Consider the following 19490-nt stretch of genomic DNA (forward strand, 5'->3'; position numbering starts at 1 on the left):
CACAGAAACTATAACTTTTGGAGGGTGATGTAAGTATTTGGTAAAGACTTAAATACTGATGAGAGATCCACCACAGTTCATCAGTTAAAACCTTTCCAAACAATCCATCGTACCTGATCTGAATAATTACCTATACCAGAAATGCTGCACAACTGTTTATTTGAGAGAGGGGGGTTCTCCAGTATGGAAAGAGAAATGGCACTAATGTTCAATGTACCATGTATTTTTTCTAGCTGAGAAGTGTGAAGACAGCTTTGTACACCGTGACTGTATCAGTTGCTGTCCACCAACCTGCACATTTGAAAAAGATTGTCTTGGCAGCAACCTACACTGCTTAGATGGTTGTTACTGTCCAGATGGTAAGTACTGTCAATTTTATGTGAAAAAATATGTGTAAAGCTAATATCCAACATTAAAATAAAGTCTGCTTAAAGTTAAAGCCTGATAATATGAATATAGAATCATAGAATGCTTTGGGATGGAAGGGACCTTTAAGGGTCATCTGGTCCATCCCCCCTGCAACTGGCAGGGACATCTACAACTAGATCAGGTTGCTCAGAGCCTCATCCAGCCTGTCCTTGAATGTTTCCAAGGATGGGGCACCTACCACCTCTCTGGGCAACCCGTTCCAGTGTTTCACCATCCTCATTGTGAAAAATTTCTTCCTTATATCTAGTCTGATTCTGCTCTAGCTGTTGTTATTCTCACTGTGATTCTTCCTTTTGTTGTGTTCTAAACATTTCTCTAGAATACAAAGATGGCTCAGAATGAAATATCAGTTAAAATCTGGAGCCATCACTAATGCTTGCTACAATAAGATATTGCATAGATTTAATCCACTTTACTTGAATTATTCCAAAATCTATTGAGGTTTTGTTTAAACAGAATGTGTCTTATGCTCTATACAAGAAAACACACTTCCTGACACCTATACTCAACAAAAATTAGGGACTGGACTATGAACAGTCCTGTTCTAGAAGGACTAAAGATTATGTGATCTCAGAATCTTTTCATTTTTGAGTCTGTACAGTTTTACAGGCTTAGAGGCAGACATTTTTCATAAAGCAACTATTCAGAGTGACAACTGCTTTGAAAGAGCTTCGCTGTTCATCACTCTGACCTCTCTGCACTCACTGGGTGACTCGTTTTGCTGGTCCCCAGTTGACTGGTGAGATCACCTTCTGGCAGATTTGAATGTTTGAGTCAGATGAGGGACGAGCAGTGATCCGGAGTTCATTAATTTGTTTTTTATCCCATTTATTAACTTCCTTCCCAATAGGTCTCATTATGGAAAATGGAACTTGTATCTCTCTGTCGAATTGTCCTTGTATTTATCATGGAACTGCATTCCCTGTAGGCTCAAAAATTGAACAAGAATGTAGCAACTGGTATGTGAAAGCCACACATCTGTGTTTCCTCTCTCTGTGACTGCTGCCCATAGTTAGTTTAATATCATAGTCACACTTACATTTTAAAGAATAGTTAGTATCTATGTTTTACAGTCTGGGCTCTGGGTATCACTAAAATATGCAGGCTATTCTATGGAAAGGGTGAATTCAAGACATTAATTATCTCAAAGCTGCTCTTTTTGCTGAAGATCAGAACACTGAATTTCTGTGTTTTGTGATTGTTCTTTTTAGTATTTGTGTTGGTGGCATTTGGAACTGCACTGATCATGATTGCCCAGGTATCTGTATTTCATTATTCTTTTCCCTCCTCAATGAACATAAGGGATAAACTTTTCAGAAGAGAACAGAACCAAATATGATCCAAGGGCTTGGGATGCTAATTTAAGAAGAAAGATTAAGCAGATGGATGTTGAGAGTAGCAGTGGGCCAGCTGGGGTGAAGCTGTTAACTGCCTGACCATACTCATCTTACCTTTCCCATTTGCTTCTGTAACTCAGTGTATTACATCCACCTCTTGTTTGCTATCTCCTGTTCACACTCTATGTTCTTTGGGGCAAGCGGCTTATTTCTACTGCCTGTGCAATACCTAGGCAAGGTACAAGGATCTCCTCACCTCTAGGTACAATTGTAATGCAAATAATAAGAAAAACATCACTCTGATGCTCAATGTGCTGTATTTTCTCCCTTGTAACAGCAATTTATGTTTGGATAATGCTCCTTATCTTTAAAGATTGCATGTCTCTGTAATGAGTTACTCAGAGGAACATGCAGTAGTCAGGTAGTGAAACTCCCTTGACAGTTCTGTATCTTAGACAAGATTATGCTATGAAACCTGTGAAGGAGAAAATTTTTTACAAATTAAGGAGCCCCCTCTAAATGAGGTAACAAAAAAGGCTTAACAGTTACTAAGCAAGGCTTGACAGGGTGGATCTGTAGTGTTAAACAGCTGACACTGAGAACCACTCCATTCGTCTTGTGTGCGTTGTGTGTGCATGTGGGAGGTTAATTATGACTACTCTAGTCTGCTCCTAGCGACTCAGTGCCTGTTAGTAGCGGGAGCAAGTTAGATGTGCTCCCGCAGAGCACCTCCTGCAGTCATTGCAGCCAAAATGAATCTAGTTCCTGTGCTCTGACGCTGCCCCATAGTGTGAATGAAAGTGCAGTAAGTGGGGATGTGCTGGAGACTTGCTTCAACAGTGCACTCCTGATCTGAACTGAAAAATAAAGAATATTTTCTATATAGAAATATATAATTATAAATTATATATTATATATTATATATTATATAGAATATAGAGGCACCCTGAAGACAGACACCTGCAGCCTCTTCATACCTGCAATAACAAGCAGTGCCATAGTACCTACAAGGAAGAAGAAAGAAGCTTGTCCTCTTTCACACTCAGTCATGCCAAAAGATGATGAGGAAGAAAACTTCAGAGTTGTAATAAAGAGAAAACTCTTTTGTATTTTAGAGAACTCGTGACTCAAAGGCATCTCATCTAGTTAGGACCAAAAGACGCTGCACATCGGTGTGTGCAATATGAGATGGTATCTGATGGAAATAGGTGTATATAACATTTTATTTCCAAATGCCGTAATAGCTGGATAGATTAAAGTTAGCCTGGATTATTGCTTAGAAATAAGGAGAAAGTTTCTTATTTATCTCTCTTCCATCATTTACAGAATAATGATACATTCTTATTCAAGTGAACATTCTTGTTTATCCTTTTTCTCTCAAGCTGAGTGCTCCATCACAGGTAGTTCTCATTTCACAACATTTGATGGACGTCATTTTACCTTTCTTGGGATTTGCCAGTACATTTTGGTAAAAGGCACTGGGAAAAACAAATTCACAATCACTTTACAGAAAGCACCCTGTGGACAGGTAAGTCACATTTTTGTTGAACATTCGAAACAAACGTGTCCATTCATATTTCAGGCAATCTTGTATAGGTTCTACTGTAAAATACTGGGTTATGTTTAATAAAAAATATAAATTGAAACCATTTTGCAGCTTTTTTGTAAGCAGTTGTATTGCTACATGTTGTATTGCCCTTTGTAAAATCAATTGCATCTTTAGGGGGTTAAAGTCTAAAGAGTTATTCATTTATGCACATTAAACAAGGATATACATCTTTGGTTATGGGACAAACAGATGTCTTAGGCTTTAGAAAAACTTTCTGGCAGCACTGAACAGGTTTAATACACTCCTAGTTATGCAAGAGATTTTTTTTTTTGGTAGCTTTAGATTTTTATTTCATATATTATAGCATATTTAATTTGTTGGAACAACACCTTTTAGAAAACTATTGAAGAGACTAGCCACCACATATATTTGTTTGAAAGTATTTTGGCAAGTATCCAACAACAGGCTTTATGAATAGAGGTGCTTATAAAAAGTACTTATCTATGAGACTGGATTTAATGATGTTAGTCACCTAGGCTCTCAGGATAAGGGGCTCTCAGACTGTGATTCACAGCTGCCCGTGTGCTGAGGCTGGGGTGCCTGAACTCATCAGCAGAGAGTGATGCACTGAAGCTGCCCTATCATGGGACTGCCTCTCGTGTCCCTTCAAAAGCTAGACTATGAGGTGGTGCTTCTGTTTTTTTTGTAAGCACCTCCTTCTCCTGCATAAGTGTTACTCCTGTTTCTGCATTTCAAGTGATCTCAAGCATGAAATGGTTGGTTAGGTAGCCACTGAGAGACAAGGATGCTACTGGAAATGACCCTTAGCACAACTCTAGGCACCTTGGAAAGTTTCTGGGTGAAAACATAGAGGCCCCGGGGAGCATAAGATGCTTGGTTTAAGCTGGTTATGTGTCACCTTTTGTCCTGTACTTAGGTTCATAAATTCTGCCTGGATAGCACTCTAAAATGATGGGTGTGATTAGTTTATAAGTCACCATTTTTTGATAGTCAGATATTTATAAAGTATTGTAGTATAATTCTGGAGAGATTTTATCCTTTTGGTCTGCAGTCAGAGATCATGACTACATTTCAAGGCAAGAAGCACCTTCATGTGCGCGACAGTTTCTTTTTCCTGCATTGATGCATTTGGGCTCTGGTTGCACCAGCTTGATATATATGGGGTCAGACTCTTCCTCAAACACTGGTTAACCCAGCAATGAGGAGTACCCAGGCTGGCCATGCAAGTATGGCCTTTTGAACCCAGTATCAGTACTTGGGGACCTCTGTCCACTTGCTACTAGCCTGCCATAATAGCTAAAATGCATTCTCCTTGCTCTTAAGTGCATATGCAATGTTTTATTATGTTCTACACACAATTTTGGGTGCTCTGTTTAATGCTTTGAGTGATAGTTTACAACTGATTTACCTGATGACAGTTCTGGTATTTCCTTTCTACACAACTGTTTTTTCCTCTGCTTGTTTGGTTTTGCTTTCTATGGTAATATTAATGTCTTTGCCTGTTTTGGATGGTGAAACTTGTTTCTACTTAGAACTTTGACCACGCCTGCATTGAGTCTATAACACTAGTTCTTGAAGATGATGCGAGCAAACAAGTAACTCTCACGAGATATGGTCAAGTCCAAACTGGCCCTAACCACGTTTTTAACCTTAATGGTAAGAAGTGCATGGAGTAGAATTTTACCAGGGTTCACATTCTTTCTTTTATATGCTCCAGAGCTTTTTAATAATATCTGTCTATGAAAAAGGAATTTCTTCAAACAGAACTTATGAAATGTATGATCACTTACTTCTTATAACCTTAGTAATGGTTCTAGCAACGTATTTTTTCAGCCTGTGAAAGAGAGTCCTTCATTATGCCCTCATTTCTTTGCATTTCTTATCCTGCAGAGTACCTAGAAATTCCACTCATTTTGTTTGTGTTTAGGGGGAGCAGGTAAGAAAAAGAAAGGAGGTGAAGAGAGGCTGGAAATCATCTTGATGCTGATGTTAAGGCCTAGCTTGATTAAAGCCTTTTGGAATAAATGGCATGGAATAGAATCCATGTACTCTACAGGATCTACGTTGCTTTCAGTGCTGACTTATGTTGTGATTTTTTTGGAAAGGATAGTAAAATAAATCAGCCTTAAAAGGATGTTATAAAATTAAGCACTGAAGGCAGAAATGATATTGCTAAATTTCATATCTTACAGTGATCAGTAGTAAATTCTTACTGGATTTTTGCCCTCTTTCTGGAAGAATAAAGTGGGAGTTCCCCTTTCCTTTCCCAGCCTCCAGCAAAACAGAGGTTAGAGAGTTCTGTGCTGGTGGTTACAGCTATGTCTTTTCCTCATTGAATTTGTCCAGTCACAGTTCTGCTTTTGGCATTCACAACTTCTAATGGCAATGAGTTCCATAGCTCAGTTATACTTTCAGTTATGTTGACAGTTCTGCTTCAAAATTTCATTGATAATTTCATTTTATGTCTTTTGAACCAGTCCTTATTAATTTTCTTGTCTCTTTCCATAGTCTGTGACAAATATAATCTATGATGACAAATACTTTGGTGTCACATTCTTGATAATTGGGTGTATCTAGTAAGTCTTATCAGCTAAGAACATCTTCAAGCTCAAATAAGCATTTTATCTGCCTCTTCTCAGTTTATGCACCTAAGTGTGTGTGTGTGCATGCGTAGAGGCTGCCTGTGAAGGTAGATCTGCTTTAAGCCTGCAGCTGCAAGTAGCCCAACAATGTGTAGCAAATGAATGCTGTGACTGTGAAATTTCCATTTCCTCGCATAATGGATTTCCTGGGAAGGAAAGCTGGGAATTTGATAGGGCCTTAGTTCACATACAGTCCAAGGAAGGAGCTATACTGATGTCATATCAATAGTAGTAAGAGAGACCCTTCTAAGGGATTGCAATCAAAAGATTGCAATACACTTTATAGACATCTGTTAATTAATCTTATAACATCCCTGGAGACTAAGAAACAAGCGGTTTCTTGTCTTGTCTTCTCATTGCCAGAGGCATGCTGTTGCATTGCTTTCTAAAAAAAATGAAATGTAAGAGTGGTTTCTGGGTAACTCACAGGTACAGAAAGGTGAGAGATTTTTTACTGTCGACAGTAGCTGCAATTCCTGATTTGTGTTGCTAATGAAAAAGATATGTAGTCTCATAAGGATGGAGAATGGGTGAGGTTATTTGGCTGCAGGTGAGGTTGTGCATAGTTTCTCATTTTATTTCTGCATTTTCAAAATTTATTTTGTATAAGGGGTAAACCAATACAACCTGGAAGTTGGATTTCAGTAACTTTGTTTTTCTTTTTCTTTTGCTATGTGCAGGGGCTATTGAAATTCAGAATATATCTTCTTTCTTCGTTCAACTGAAAACTAGTTTTGGTTTGAAGATACTGTTTGCTAAAGATGGAGAGAGGATCTATGTTCAAGTCGATGTTGGCTGGAAGAAAAGAACATTAGGACTATGTGGAACGTACAATGGGAATTTAAGAGATGATTTTCTGTAAGTCGCATATTGTACATTTAGCTTGTGTTTAATAACAAGTGAAAAGTTTTGTTGAATGCAATCACTTGATTATTTCATTTCATTAACATGCTGATACGTTATTAAACTAACCAATATAAAATCTCTTAATGAAAATGTTAGTCACTTTTTAAAATATGAAACTCATAAATTTAGCAAAGTCATTCTAAGATGTTTAGCTAAGTAATTCTAGAAAAATACCATATTATTTATAGAAGTTATTGGATGATGATATTGCTTGAATGCACTTTTTTTTCTTCCTTGCTGCTCCCTTATCATCAGAGGAAATACATGAGCACTGACAAAAAGAATGGATAATAATACTAATATCATCCTCAACTGATTAACACTTACTACCAGTTGATTTTTTTTGCCTACATCAAGTTTTAATGGAAAAAGATGTAATTCTGAACCACAGGAATAGTTTAATTAGAATGGCACACTTTCGTTATTCTTTTACTTCATTTCCTCCAAAGTTCCTCAAGCTATAATATCACAAAACTTTTCTAGCAATGATAAATGCTTTTGAAATACTTGGTGAAAAACAGCATCAAAATGCAAACAGCCCCCTTCTAGAACACTGACATTAGCTAACAGGTCAAATTTTTGACATTTCACTGAATGTATGTACTCGAATAAAGGCCAAATTCTCCTCTCATTAACGCCTCCTCCAACTGATTTCAGAGTACTTGAATTAAGTGTAAGTGAGGTCAGACTTTGAGTGTAAGAATATTTTTGCATGACTAAAATATTGAGGAAAAAGCTTCACAAGCCCTCTCTTTTTTTATACCTCACAGATGAAAATTCTTTTGACACGTTGAATGTTCAGTGTGACTATGCATCTAAGGCTTTTTGATGTGCTTGCGTCCTCACCTATGTAGTTCATAAGGTCAGCAGGATGCTTGCAGTGTTGATCTTTTCCTTTTCAGTTCTCCAGCAGGGATGATAGAAGGGACCCCACAACTTCATGCCAATGCATGGAAAGTTTCCTCAGCTTGTTCTGTGCCTATCAATATTCCTGTGGTTGATCCCTGCAATGTTCATCAGCAAAATGGTATGTTTTCACATGGGAGTCTAGAATTAGCTGTATCTTATTATTATGGGACATTTTTTGTTTTCTCTGTGAATGAGTTCACTTACTTGTATCTTAACTTCAATTTTAGATGTGCACTCTTTCTTTCCTTTTTCTTTTTTGGCAAAGACCATTCTTTCCGTACATTTAGCATGTAAAATTAAATAAATCCTTCATAAACACAAGCTAGTTGATCATTTAATGCTGGGTGTACTGGCTATGAGACCTAAATTCTGCTGTCTAATATACATGCAAAGTGCTAGGCAGAACACCGTCTGTAGTCCTGTAAATTACGCGAGTCAAGAGGAATGATGTGATGCATGTTTGTAGATTGACAAAGAAAGTACGGGAGTCAGTGTCTTGCCAAGACAGTGTTCAGATCAAAAGTCCTGTCTCTGGCTTCTCCATGCTTGTTGCATTAAAAGTTTCCTTATCCTTCATCTATGCTTTCTGACACAAAGTGATGCAAACAATCTGAGATCTGTGGATTTGTTCAAATTCCTGAGTAAAGTTTTAGTTTTGGCTGGCTGACATGCCTATGTTTTGCGTTGGACTTTCATTGTCTCCTTTCCACGTTGCTGTTCTTTTCAATTAATGAAGACAATGGGCAGACAGTAGTTGACAATTCTGACAGAATTTAGTCTAATGTTTTTAATGTTTCAGACATAAGATCTCACTAAGGATGTGGGATTTGGCCATATTTAGAGCCTGTGGGAGCAAGCCTAGAATAACCATAAACCTTTAAGAATCTGGGGCATTCTAAGACTTTTTATGCCTTCAGCATTTGCTGTCTTCTAAAGCAGTACATCTCAGCCAAGTTAGCTCTCTCTCTCTAAGATACTTCATGCCTCACCTTCAGTTCTGTGCTTCCTCAGCGAAGGTGGAGTTTGACATAAATGTAAGCTGCTGAGAGCAGGAGGGTGGACTGCATGACCTTCTGAGGTCCCTCTGAGCCTGAATTTTCCTGTGATCCTGTAATCATCACTGAAAAAAGCAGTCCCTGGGTAAATCATCCTGTCACACACTACCACCTGTGCTGAGCCAGCACAAGCATTTTTTCCAGTTCTGTGATGATCTTAATCTGATGAAACTGAAAAAGAAATGATGGTTTGTTTGTTTACTTATTTTGTCAGGTTACTTTTCAACCAAGTCAAGTTCAGTCCTTGAATCTAGTTTATTGAGAAACTCCAGAAATCCTTGTGTCAGTGTGTGTATGTGGGAATAAACAGGGAAGATGAAGGGTAGGGATACTCTTTTAGCAGCAAAATTGGCTTAAATGTGATCCACACTATGGTGTTCCTGAGATGTTCCACCACTTGTGCTGGTAGTATGCTTCAGTGGTAGGAGGAGGGTCTGTTGGCGCTAGAAGGTATATGGCCAGCTTGGGACTTGCATACCCTTGAGCTCCAGTTTATGATGCTTCCTGAGTCCACATGCTAAGAAGTATACGGCCATTGCTGACTGCAAAGCTAAATGAAACATCAAGTAGGAAAAACATATTCCAAGCTTTGGAGGACTCTTTTGAAATATATTATTTTACCATTTAAGTTTCCTGCACTACTAGAGGAAGGCATAACTGGTTTTATATAGTTATTTTTATCTTAAGTGGAGTTTATTGTTGAGGGAGTTGCTTACAATATCAGTTTTAAACTATAGAAATTTGCAGAAAGAGATTGTATACAAGTTTTTGTTGCACAACTGGCTATGTTTGGTTTTTATATTCTGTGCTATTCATTTGACTAACTGTTATATTAAAATGGATCTGGCTAAAACAATGTCACCTTCTCTTAGCTGGGTATGCATCTCACTGTGATATCATCAATCAAGAAGTTTTTGCTCCCTGCCATGCCTACATCAGTCCAGGATTATACTACCAGCTATGCCGCTTTGACGCGTGCAAATGCGGAAGCAGCTGTTTGTGTAATGCTTTGGCACACTATGCTTACGTTTGTGGCAAGCATGGGGTCACTGTTGACTTCAGATCTCATATTTCTTACTGTGGTGAGTAATGGTTGCAGAATGGAGTATCTTTTAGAAATCTGTAAAATTCTACAAATATAATTCTCTCCACAAAATACAGGGAAACTAGAATTGTGCCATGGGCTAATCACATACTCAGGGGAGAATGCTAATAGCCTTTATGTTAAGCATCTGAGTCGGGGACCCTGAGCTGCCTCACAGGGGGTGCCTGTCCCTTTCCATTGGCTACAGAGAGAATTTAAATTTCTGGCTTTAAACCCCTAAGTCACATAGAAGCCCCCGTTAGGCGAAAGTAGTCAGGGAGTGGAAAGAAGCAGGGCTGTTCCCTAAGGGAAGGCAAGCCAGGACGTCAGGAGCTCCCCAGGGTGGGCAGGGCAGGGTGGGCAGTGATTTCCCAAGTAGGATACAGCAATGATTTAAAACAAGGCATTTCTAAACCATAGAGTAATGCCTCAACCTTAACTGGACCATTCTTCCTCCCTTGGAACCCTGAGTAACTAGATAGACACACCCACCACACATACACACACTTAACATGTATAAAGAATAGACACCTACTGCTTACAAAATAGACAATTCCAGCCAAGGAAATGTCTAACATAAACCCACCTGAATCTAAACATTTCTAACTTAAGAAATCAGTAAAAGAGCATATTTTTCTCATGCATTTTAACTCACCCAAGTGTAGCAAAAGACCATTTTGCTTTGCTGTTTTGCACTCCCATGATATACTGCTTTGTTTTCTGTTTTTCACATTTTAAGAGTATGTTGCTCTTCCTTTCCTCTCCCTCTCTCTCCTCCAGCTGTGATGTGTCACAGTGGTATGCTTTATCGTCAGTGCTCTTCTTTTTGTAAACACTCCTGTGCTTCACTTTCTATGGCAAAAATCTGTGGTGATGACTGTGCAGAAGGATGTAATTGTCCTGATGGGAAATATTTTGAAGAGTCGGTCAACTTTTGTGTATCAATGTAAGTCATAAGAAAATAGAATATATGTGTAGGCACATTTTCCTCTTTCCAGCAAGATTTGAAGTAGTTTTTCTGCTGTTTCCCTCAAGATGTAGCTGCCTAAACAGGATAGCAAGCAATATGTGAAGATTTCATATTCTTTTGTACTAATCAATCGCGGGGCCTCATCGCCTACTGTGTGTACAGCCATCTACTGCACTTCAGAGAAGATATGTCACTCTGCCTTAGAGAAGGGTGATGAAATGTTTTTAATTAGTGGGAAAGGATTTTCACATGAAAACCTTGTTTTTAACACTTAAGAAAAAATGAGAAGGAATCTACGTAGTAGCAACCTATAAAGTCAGGGATAGTATGGAGAGAGTGGTTAAGAGTGTCTCTTTTTCTGTCTCATAATGCAAACCCCTTCAGTTAAATGGGAGGAAATGGTGAATGAAAGGAAACAGTTTTTGTACATTGTATACCAGAATTTTACAGCTTACGACCATGGGGAGTTACTGAGTTCAGGTACTGAATTAAAGACCGGAATGAGTATTTATATAAATTTCAAGATTATACAGAGTTATTGCTGTTCATTGCGACATATGTTTTCGAAAGATCAGTAAAGTTCATACTGTAGGGATAAAGACTGTTTCAAACTATTAAAGAGTGTGAGATAACTTGGTATTCCCATATTTTTATGTGCTTTCTAGGGAATTCTGTTGCAAGTTCTATCCCACCTGGCTCTTATCACAGACAGAGCTAATGGATTTTGCTATGATAATTCCTCTGTCCGATGATTTTGACAGTACTTTGAGTGGGAACTACACGCTGCCATACTACTCCCATAACAGGGAAGAAAAGCTCCTTTCTATAAGACTAATGCACAGAAACAGCAAATAAATAATATGGAGATTGAGGAAAATACTGGCTTTGTTGAAGGCAGTAGGAGTTTTGTCACTGACTTCAATACAGTCAGAGTGTCATCCTTCAGTTTTTGCCTTTAGAAGTATATTGTAAATATAAAGATTGAGTTAATGAATTATAAGGCCTGCTTATCATAATAGTTTGATAAATGGATTGCCCTTAAATCCCATTTCATCTTGCTTTTGTATCTACATGCATAAATATTCTTTTAACAGATCTGCCTGTCATTGTCATTACAAGGGCAAAGCCCTCCAGCCTGGAGAAATCCTCCCTACGCCAACAGGCTCCTGGTAGGTTTGAGCACCAAGAGTTTTATCTTTCATGTATCACAGTTTGGATGCTACTCGAGAGCCTTGGAATTTTTTCACATAGAATGAAGGACTCCTGGATCAAGATTTTATTTTTGTTACACACTGAGTAAAAGGGAGCCTAATATAAATTGGATTACATACATGCTTATTTTAACAACAGGATACTTGGAAAATTCTGTAAGCCAGGGACTAAAGAGTATCTCAAAACACACATATAGAGGTTGCAGTCCTGCTTTTAGGCCTGGGGGCATTATGATATAGCAATATGAGGCTGGTTTCGGAAGAATAAACAATGTGATTCTATTTTGGAAAGTCTTTCAAACAAAGGCTTGCAGGGAGCTATATTTGTTTCATTTTGTATTATTAATTCATGATGGAATCCTGACCTCACTGAAACAAGTCGGGAAACCTCCCAGGTTTCCTGGTAAAACTTGTTCATTTTACAAGAAATGCTGTCAACCTGCTGATTTAAAATCATGTCTGTGGCTTGAGTGTCAAGGTTGATTCTTGCTGAGGTGTTCGGTATTACAGTCATTATAACTGAAGCTTGGTAATTATGTAGTTCAAGAGGTGAGAGTAGGGGCTTCATTTTTCTGCCATTGCTATGCCTCTGCAATGCTTTGTTTTTTTCACAATTTTTTTTAAGGAAAAAAAATAAGGACTAGGTTTATTGTCAAATGTGTTTTTCTGCAGTTCTGTGTTTTATCATAAAAGAATCCAGCTGTGTATCCTAACATGTGTGCAACTGGCAATTTGCATACTGTATCCTTCCATATTCACCAAGGCAGATAAGGTTTTGTGTTACACTGCCAGCATCCTGAATCACCTGGCCCTACATTCCCATAGAGGCTGACATACCCAGCTTCTTTTTTGTTTCAGTGAAAGTTAGGCAATTAAATAGTACATAAACACCTTTGTGAGTTTGGGCCCTCATTACAGATCAGCAGTTAGAAAATACCAACAAAAAATTGATCAGAACTCATGCTTTCAGATTTTAATCCTCCTTCTCTTCCTGATTCCTGTTGTTTAAATTGGGTTAAGTTGTATTATCTTTTTTAACATGGTGACTACAAAACATCTTCCCCTTGAATAAAGATTGGTTTGCTTTTCTTTTCTAGTCGGTGTTTGAATGGAACAGTGAAATGTATTGAAGCCACTACAGAAAATACAGGTAACTTGCAGTCTTGTCTCATATTACAGGTGCACAGAGAAAGTTTTTGACATTAAATAGTCATTTGGTTTTCTCCTCATATGTATTTTCATTATGGGATACTAAACGTCATGACATATTAAAATAGCAGGTTAGGAGCACAAGTTGTCTTGGTTTTTTCTTTTTCCTTTTTCTGCAGCACAAATTGTACTATTAAGTCACTTGGGAAATTAAAAAAAATAAATAATTACATGTGAGGTGTAGGTCAATATGTTCTCATGGGAATACCTAAAATTAGGCTCACTATTCATGTTTAGGAAGCCTTAAGATCTTGATTTCTAGAAAGTAAATTTTTAAGGAATTTCTAATGGTTTTGGAAGGGATTTCAGTACACTGAAAATTATGCCACTTCTACCACCTTTAAGAATGGGCTGTGTATCAGATCCAGGGTGCATAGATCCAGATGCTTAATGTTAAGTTTTGTTTGGTTTGGGTTTTTTTTTTCATTAAAACATACATTAATTTTATATCTTTGTAATACAAATGAACTTATAGACTTTTATTCAGATTGTGGTCTTATGTGTACTGCAATGAGGATGACTGTTCATTAAAATAAATAGATTTTGAACAAAAACAAATAGAAAACCTTCAGTGTAAAAGAGCAATTGATCTCATTTAACCTGCATTTTGCATTTGAAGTTCACATATGCCCTGAAGGAAAAATCTACTATGACTGCAGATCTCCTGTGCCTGGATTACCAGCAGCGGGTGTGAATTGCGGGATCTCTTGTGCGAACCTTGCGATGAACTTCTCCTGTGTCCCCTCACCACCCTGTGCAAGTGGCTGCATTTGCCCCCCTGGGTAAGCCTTGGCAGAACAACCTGGGGCACAAGCCATATACATATTTTTCACAGTTTCACTCTGCATATTTTTTTTTTGCTTTTTAAATTCCAGTGGTATCACACCTCTAATTTTGAAGCTATTGTTCTATAATTTTTTGCATATATACAATCACAGTTAAAAGGCCAACTTTTTCTTTTGTCTCTGAGAGCCCTTTTCTCCTTCCTGCTGGTGGGAGGCTCCATGCTATAATGCTTCCTCAGTTGGAGTCTCACAGTTTCTCCATCCTAAGACCATGATTCCACTATCCCATGAGATATCCAGCTTGCTACCAGTCCAGTTGGCTGGTATTTGGGACTCTCTGGACAGGAGATGACTCCCACCACTTGCACAGTATCGTTTATTTGAGTGTAGAAGCAAACATGACAAAAAATCGTAATGTAAACCATCTGTGTTCCTGCTTATGCCCAAGTAGTTGTCTCACCTAGACTTCTTCTCAGGCTTACACTATTGATGCCCAACCTGGGGCAGGGAGGGCGGCGTGCAGGCTGGATCCTGCCCTCTTCCCCTTCATTCTCTCTGCCCATCTGAACTCAGCCGAAGTTTTTGTTTTCTCAGCTCATGTATTTGGATTTGGTGCCCAGAAACAGTCTGCTGAGCTTTGCAGGGGACAAATCAAAGTACAAAAGCTAAAAGCATGTGTTGTAAGTTTCTATCAGGATCAACTATCACTCCCTCCATCTGTTTCCATTCCCTCCCCTGATACCTGCTCTGTGCACTTTCAGATTTGAAGAGTCAAATATGTTGTGCAAATTGCTGCAATTTGACCTTAGGTGGAGTGCTCCCTGTTTTTTCTCAACATTTGATTTTATTTCATTGTATGTGTAGCCAATGGTCCCCTGAGAGTATATCAGTTGTGTACAGATCAGAGTGTAATGAGACTGCCAGAATACCCCTTTCAGCAACTTGTGATGTTCATAGATGACTAAGCACTGGTGAAGGACAGATTTCAGGCATAGCTATTTAAGATTTCACTAGGTTTTCTTGCCTGGTATTCTGTAGTCCTCTACAACCTCTGCCTCAACTGAGGAGTTAGCTTTCAAGACCATTAGTGTAATAGGAATAAACAATTATTTTTAACACAAAAACGCATGAATCTGTACAAGGCATCGTATAAAAACTAGTACATTTTTACTGAAACATCACCATGCTATTTGCATGAACTTAAACTAGCAGCATTGTCATGAAAGTTCATTTGAAAATTTGAAATAATTAAAATATAGTTTAAAAAACAGAGCTAAAGCCCTGCTCTCACAGTCAAGTAGTATTATACCATCTCAAATTGAATGTTACTTGATTATTTTCTGAATGATAAAGTATAAAAGGGGTACATACAATACAAATCCCAAGTTTCTGTCAAATAATGGAGTAAAACACATGAATTATTTTGTTAAGTAAGAGAATAAACACTTATTTGCTATTAGATAGAAAAGTAAATGTGTAACACCTAGTGTCGTTAGTACTATCATCGGTGTTAAATTGTATTTCCGGAGCCATTATGCCTTTCAGGCTCATGGTTCGAAGAAGTCAGTATGGCTTTTAGCTAGGAAGGGATCAGCAGGGTTATCTTAAAAATTGGGTTCAGCAGTTCTCTTTTTTATACAAGAAAATGTTAAGCATATACCTCATTATATTAAATCTATATGGACAAGTCATGAAAGCCTTATTATGAGAAGTTTTACTGCTGTGTCACTTTTTTATTCTCTTATGATGCCATTCTTCTCTTTGTTTCTCTTTTCCCACCTTATTTCTACCACTACCCATTGCTTGACCCAATGAGCTAACCTTTTGGGGTGGAATCTTGAATTCTCCTGGAGACTAGCACCTTGTTCAAGCATCCTGGGTATTTATGGTGCTCACAAAGTAAAGCAGCTTGTGCGTGGTATTGAAACCCTTTCCTTTGGAAACCCATGACAGGATGGACTCTAGTATGCAAAAAATGGTCCTCTTAAAGTAAAAATGTTTTACATTTTCTATTGTTAAAATTCTTGCACAACAGCTTGTGGCTCTTTTAGTCAGTAGTTAAAGAGGTTGCAAAGAATAAGAAACACTGAAAGTCTCTGGTATGCTATAAAAATTGAATAGAATAGCTCAAAATTTCATGAGGAAATGAGCTGAGAATGACAGTAAATTCATCACCCAAAGATACACTGAAAGTCATGCTAGCCCTGAACTGGAGATATAAGAGGATAAGTTGAATTACAGAAGTACAGAAGAGTAATATGGAAATGGACCTCATGGGGCGAAGTTATTCTCCTGCCCTTAGGTAGCATCAACTATACCTATGTTATTCTTGGCAGATATTTAACTTCCATTGACAGAGACTCTAAATGACCTTCTCAAGCCATCCATTCTCGTACTTTCCTATCTTTAATCATTTTTTCTGAACACTTGACTCTTTTACTTAAAACCAATTAATCTTTAATGAACCAGTAATTATGGGGAGAAGAAAACACTAATCTGTGTATTCCTTTTAACTTCAAGTGAAGCAATCTCAAGATCATACTTTGAAAAAATATCTCTGTACTCTTAACCGTGTGTTGCAATGACAACTGCAGGAATTGCTCCCCTAAAAAGCAGCAATGGGAGTGTCAGTAACATTTTTTTTAAGAGTTAATGTTGATAAGCAGATGGAAATGAGGAGATGGCAAAAAAGTGTTTAAGCACATCTCTGGGTCACTTATTCATGATGCAATTAGATTTGCCGCTTTTTGCATTAAATGCCGCTGTTCTGTCTTAACCTTGATAGTTGTTTCCACTTCCCCGGGGTAGGCAGGTAACCTCCACCACCGCCCTTCACAAACTGTGTCTCTTTTGGCCTGCTAACTCTGCAACAGCTGCCATAGCCCGGCTCACTATCCTGTGCTCAGAACAGGACGGTTGCTGCTCTGTGCAGAGGAGCAGGCACATCAGTCTGGCTGCTTCCCTGGGACAGGAGGACAACGGAATGGCAGAGAGGAAAGGGCAGCCCGGCTGCAGCCTCAGCAGCGTGCATAACACACAGATGCTCTGAAGTTTGCAGGGAGGAGTACCTGCACCGCTTGTGGTCTTGCATAGGAGCTGCTGCCCCACACCAACATACCTGTTTCTAGATAGAAGGAGAGCCACAGATGTAAGCTTTTCAAGGCCTCCAGCTGTGCACAGTGGAGATCATTCGATTCAGACAGCTTTTTGCTGCTGAAACAATTGTCCTTGGCTGGATGGAAGACCAGTTGCCCTTGGCAGCATTTAGACAATACACTACACATTCAGTTATGTTGATCTACTTGTGAATTTATGCTTTCATCTTAATAATTCTTTTATTTTGAAGGATGGCTGAGCATAGAGGGAAATGTTATATTCCTGACAGTTGTCCATGCACCTGGAAAGACAGGGAATTTCTGTCAGGAGAAGTGATAGCTACACCATGTTACACCTGGTGAGTGACATGCATTTTGCATACTTCCAAATCATCTGGGTCTAGCCACAAAGGGAAATCGATACAGAAAACACGTTGAGTACACTGAAAATAAAAGATGTATATGCTTGTTTATAGACAGTTACAGGATATATCTTTTATTAGGCTCACTAATAGACTTGGAAGCGTAGGAAGACTTGGGTGAGTGCTTCTTCAGGTCTGAAAAGGAAGCAGAAGATATCCAAATTAAAAAGCAGTCAAGAACAAATGCTTGATTCTACACATATCAGTTAATCTCTGAAAGAAAAGACATCTGGCATTTTGGAGAATAGAATATCATGAAAGACAACCAAGGAGAAAAAAAGAGAAACTAAATATATGACAGTGGTAAACAGTCTGCTCCTTTGGGAACTGGACTGTTTGCAGTGTGAGTTACCAGTCAGCATGAGCGACTGTACAGGAAGAAGATGGGCAATTAAAAAAAAAAAAAAAGGAAATAAAAAAGCATTATAATTGGAAAATGAGCTAGTGCCCAGCATCTTTTTTAAGGAGCCTTACCTAACTCATACTGACGCAAAACAGTTTTTCATCCATTATAATTTGCTAGCCAAAATATTTATCTTCAGTTACATATATATTTAATAATTAAAAAAAAAGTTTGGCATGGAAGCTTTTAATCATTTTAAAATTTCATTGGCAAATCAACTGAGCTTATACACTTACACAAGCAAAACTAGTAGCTGTCAGTACTACCTTAATACAAATTCATGCAAGTCACTGAATGTAGCTGACAGGAAAAGTAATTCCACAAAATATGAGCATTTATTTCTTAAACTCATTCCATACTTGTCTGATACCCTGAAATCTTACAGGTAACAACTGGAGGTCTTTTGCATTGAAAATGTGCAGATTTTTATTAAAATTTCTTGAGAAAAAATATAAAATTGATGTTTTCTGAATGAGCATGTTGTGGCATGGTGTCTTATCTATACTGGAGGCAGTGATGGAAATACCTGCATAAGCCATAAAAAAATAAAGATTTTGCATTCATTTCTTATGCATTTTTATTGTACATATGTGCTGATGGCAAAATGCTCAACACTTTTCTGCCATGGCATCACCAATAACTTCAGAAGCAATCCACAGAATAGCTCTGTGTTTCAAGGTCTGAGAATTTTCTTCCTTTCAGGAATTTCTGTATGACTTGAAATAAAGAACCCAAGAAAGCTGCTTCTTGAAAATAAAAAGAAAATGACCCTGCTATGAGAAGATACTGATTGTTAATTTTCCTTACAGTGTTTGTCGGAGAGGGATATTCAATTGCACTAGTTACCCCTGTCCTGCTGTTTGCACTATTTATGGAGATCGACATTATTATACCTTTGACGGATTAGAGTATGATTATGTCAGTGACTGCCAAGCTTACCTGCTAAAGGTAGGAGGATTGTTCATACATTTCCATGCGTCCAAGTGAAAGTTTCCATGACAGGGCAAGTATTTTGAACATCGGGAGATGATCTATAGGAACAAACATTAAGAAAACAGGTGGAGAACAGATGTGTCTGAAAGAACCTGTAAATGACATTTCGTGCTCAGCCATTTGAAAATGGTACATGGGTGTGTCCTTACATATCTATGTGGTCTAGAGAAAAATAGAAAACAATGTTTTCTGTTCTACCTTAACCATGCTTTCATCACAATGAGCGAAGAATAACACTACAGAAACTGTTCTAGAACTAGGTATAATGTATAGATTTATTTAATAATTATCTATAAACTCTGCTTGGCAGAGGTTTAATGGCAACCTCTGAGGCTGCTTGGAATCCTTCTTGAATGTGATCTGCATCGGATCTGGAGTGTATGTGTATAATAATATCAAACACAATGATTTCATAATTCAACAATGAAATCCTTCATTGAGATTGTCTGGCAGCTATATGCTAATGTTCC

At 38.1% G+C, this 19490-nt stretch overlaps 1 protein-coding gene across 1 annotated transcript in view; it reads left to right on the top strand.

Moving 5' to 3' along the window:
* OTOGL (otogelin like) overlaps positions 1-19490 on the top strand; it is a 98315-nt gene that overhangs the window by 19185 nt on the left and 59640 nt on the right. Inside the window, exons 13-26 of the mRNA XM_087764422.1 lie at positions 234-359; positions 1280-1388; positions 1641-1687; positions 3149-3294; positions 4869-4992; positions 6659-6836; positions 7787-7911; positions 9721-9930; positions 10713-10878; positions 11997-12071; positions 13211-13263; positions 13942-14104; positions 17454-17561; positions 18837-18975. Of these exons, the coding sequence (XP_087620548.1) occupies positions 234-359; positions 1280-1388; positions 1641-1687; positions 3149-3294; positions 4869-4992; positions 6659-6836; positions 7787-7911; positions 9721-9930; positions 10713-10878; positions 11997-12071; positions 13211-13263; positions 13942-14104; positions 17454-17561; positions 18837-18975 (1769 nt within the window). The remainder of the gene's footprint in view (positions 1-233; positions 360-1279; positions 1389-1640; positions 1688-3148; positions 3295-4868; positions 4993-6658; positions 6837-7786; positions 7912-9720; positions 9931-10712; positions 10879-11996; positions 12072-13210; positions 13264-13941; positions 14105-17453; positions 17562-18836; positions 18976-19490) is intronic.

This window comes from Nipponia nippon, unplaced genomic scaffold (assembly GCF_047370975.1).
Source record: "Nipponia nippon isolate SJK-2023a ecotype South Korea unplaced genomic scaffold, ASM4737097v1 scaffold_3, whole genome shotgun sequence".
Taxonomy (NCBI): Eukaryota; Metazoa; Chordata; class Aves; order Pelecaniformes; family Threskiornithidae; genus Nipponia; species Nipponia nippon.